Source organism: Aplysia californica, unplaced genomic scaffold, assembly GCF_000002075.1.
Source record: "Aplysia californica isolate F4 #8 unplaced genomic scaffold, AplCal3.0 scaffold00059, whole genome shotgun sequence".
NCBI classification, from domain to species: Eukaryota; Metazoa; Mollusca; class Gastropoda; order Aplysiida; family Aplysiidae; genus Aplysia; species Aplysia californica.
This window is the reverse complement of record NW_004797329.1, coordinates 956,875-957,956: the sequence shown is the minus strand read 5'-3', so window position 1 is coordinate 957,956 and position 1,082 is coordinate 956,875. Positions and strand designations below refer to the sequence as shown.

At 45.7% G+C, this 1,082-nt stretch overlaps 1 protein-coding gene across 1 annotated transcript in view; it reads left to right on the top strand.

Annotated features, from left to right (window-relative positions):
- LOC101857470 overlaps positions 1-745 on the top strand; it is a gene marked incomplete in the record, with an annotated part of 35,737 nt that extends 34,992 nt beyond the window's left edge. Inside the window, 2 exon segments of the mRNA XM_035968435.1 lie at positions 29-230; positions 480-745. Coding sequence (XP_035824328.1) covers positions 29-147 — 119 coding nt within the window.
- Positions 746-1,082: the final 337 nt, after the last annotated feature.

The following is a 1,082-nucleotide window of genomic DNA, read 5'->3' as shown; positions in this document are numbered from 1 at the left end:
ATCTCATTCTCTCTTTCCATCTCTTCAGGACTGTGTGATGTGGCCACTGGATTCACCAGAGACTCAAGTCGTTGTGACGCGTTTCTACTGTGCGCTAACGGCGTAGTGGTGCGCACTGCAATGTCAGGAAGGGTTCTGGTTCGATAACTCCACCAAACTGTGCGAGCGACGTGACCAAGTACAGTGTGACGTCAGTTCTTCCAGGATAAATGGCTCAACAACAGTTGGGGGTAAGGGGAACAGATAGATAGATATCTCTCTCTCTCTCTCTCTCTCTCTCTCTCTCTCTCTCTCTCTCTCTATCTCTGTCTCTATCTATCTCTCTCTCCTGCTCTCTCTTTTCCACTCTTTCTCTCCCACATCTCTCTCACTCTCTCTTTCTTTCTCTCTCTCCTCCCCCCCCTCTCTCTCTCTCTCTCTCTCTCTCTCTCTCTCTCTCTCTCTCCCAACTCTCTCATTCCATCTTTCCATCTCTCCAGAGTCGTGCGATGTGTACTCCGGGAAAACCCAAGACCCAAGTCGATGTGACACGTTTTTACTGTGCTCTAGAGGCCTAGTGGTGAGCTCTACCAAGTGTCAGGAAGGGTTCTTGTTCGATAACTCCACCAAAGTGTGCAGGCCACGAGACCAAGTACAGTGTGACATCGGTTCTTCCAGGACAAATGGCTCTACAGTTGGGGGTAAGTGAAACATATAGATAGATAGATAGATAGATAGATAGATAGATAGATAGATAGATAGATAGATAGATAGATAGATAGATAGATAGATAGATAGATAGATAGACAGATAGATAGATAGATAGATAGATAGATAGATAGATAGATCGCTTTTTGAGAGCATCCGGGTAAAGGAATGAATGGAAACCATTATTGCAGATGTCTGTCGCAAATCTGGCACGGGATGATGATGATGATTCGCCAGTCTTCGGGCCACCGATAACCTTTCACGCAGACTTATTGAGCGTAAGTCTTCACCATATAAAAAGTTCACGGGCGCTCGGTAGCCTTTTGGTCATCGGGCTATTGATGTCTTTTTAGTTTTAGTAGAGGTTTTTCGGCGCTCGCAACTGCATAAGGTCA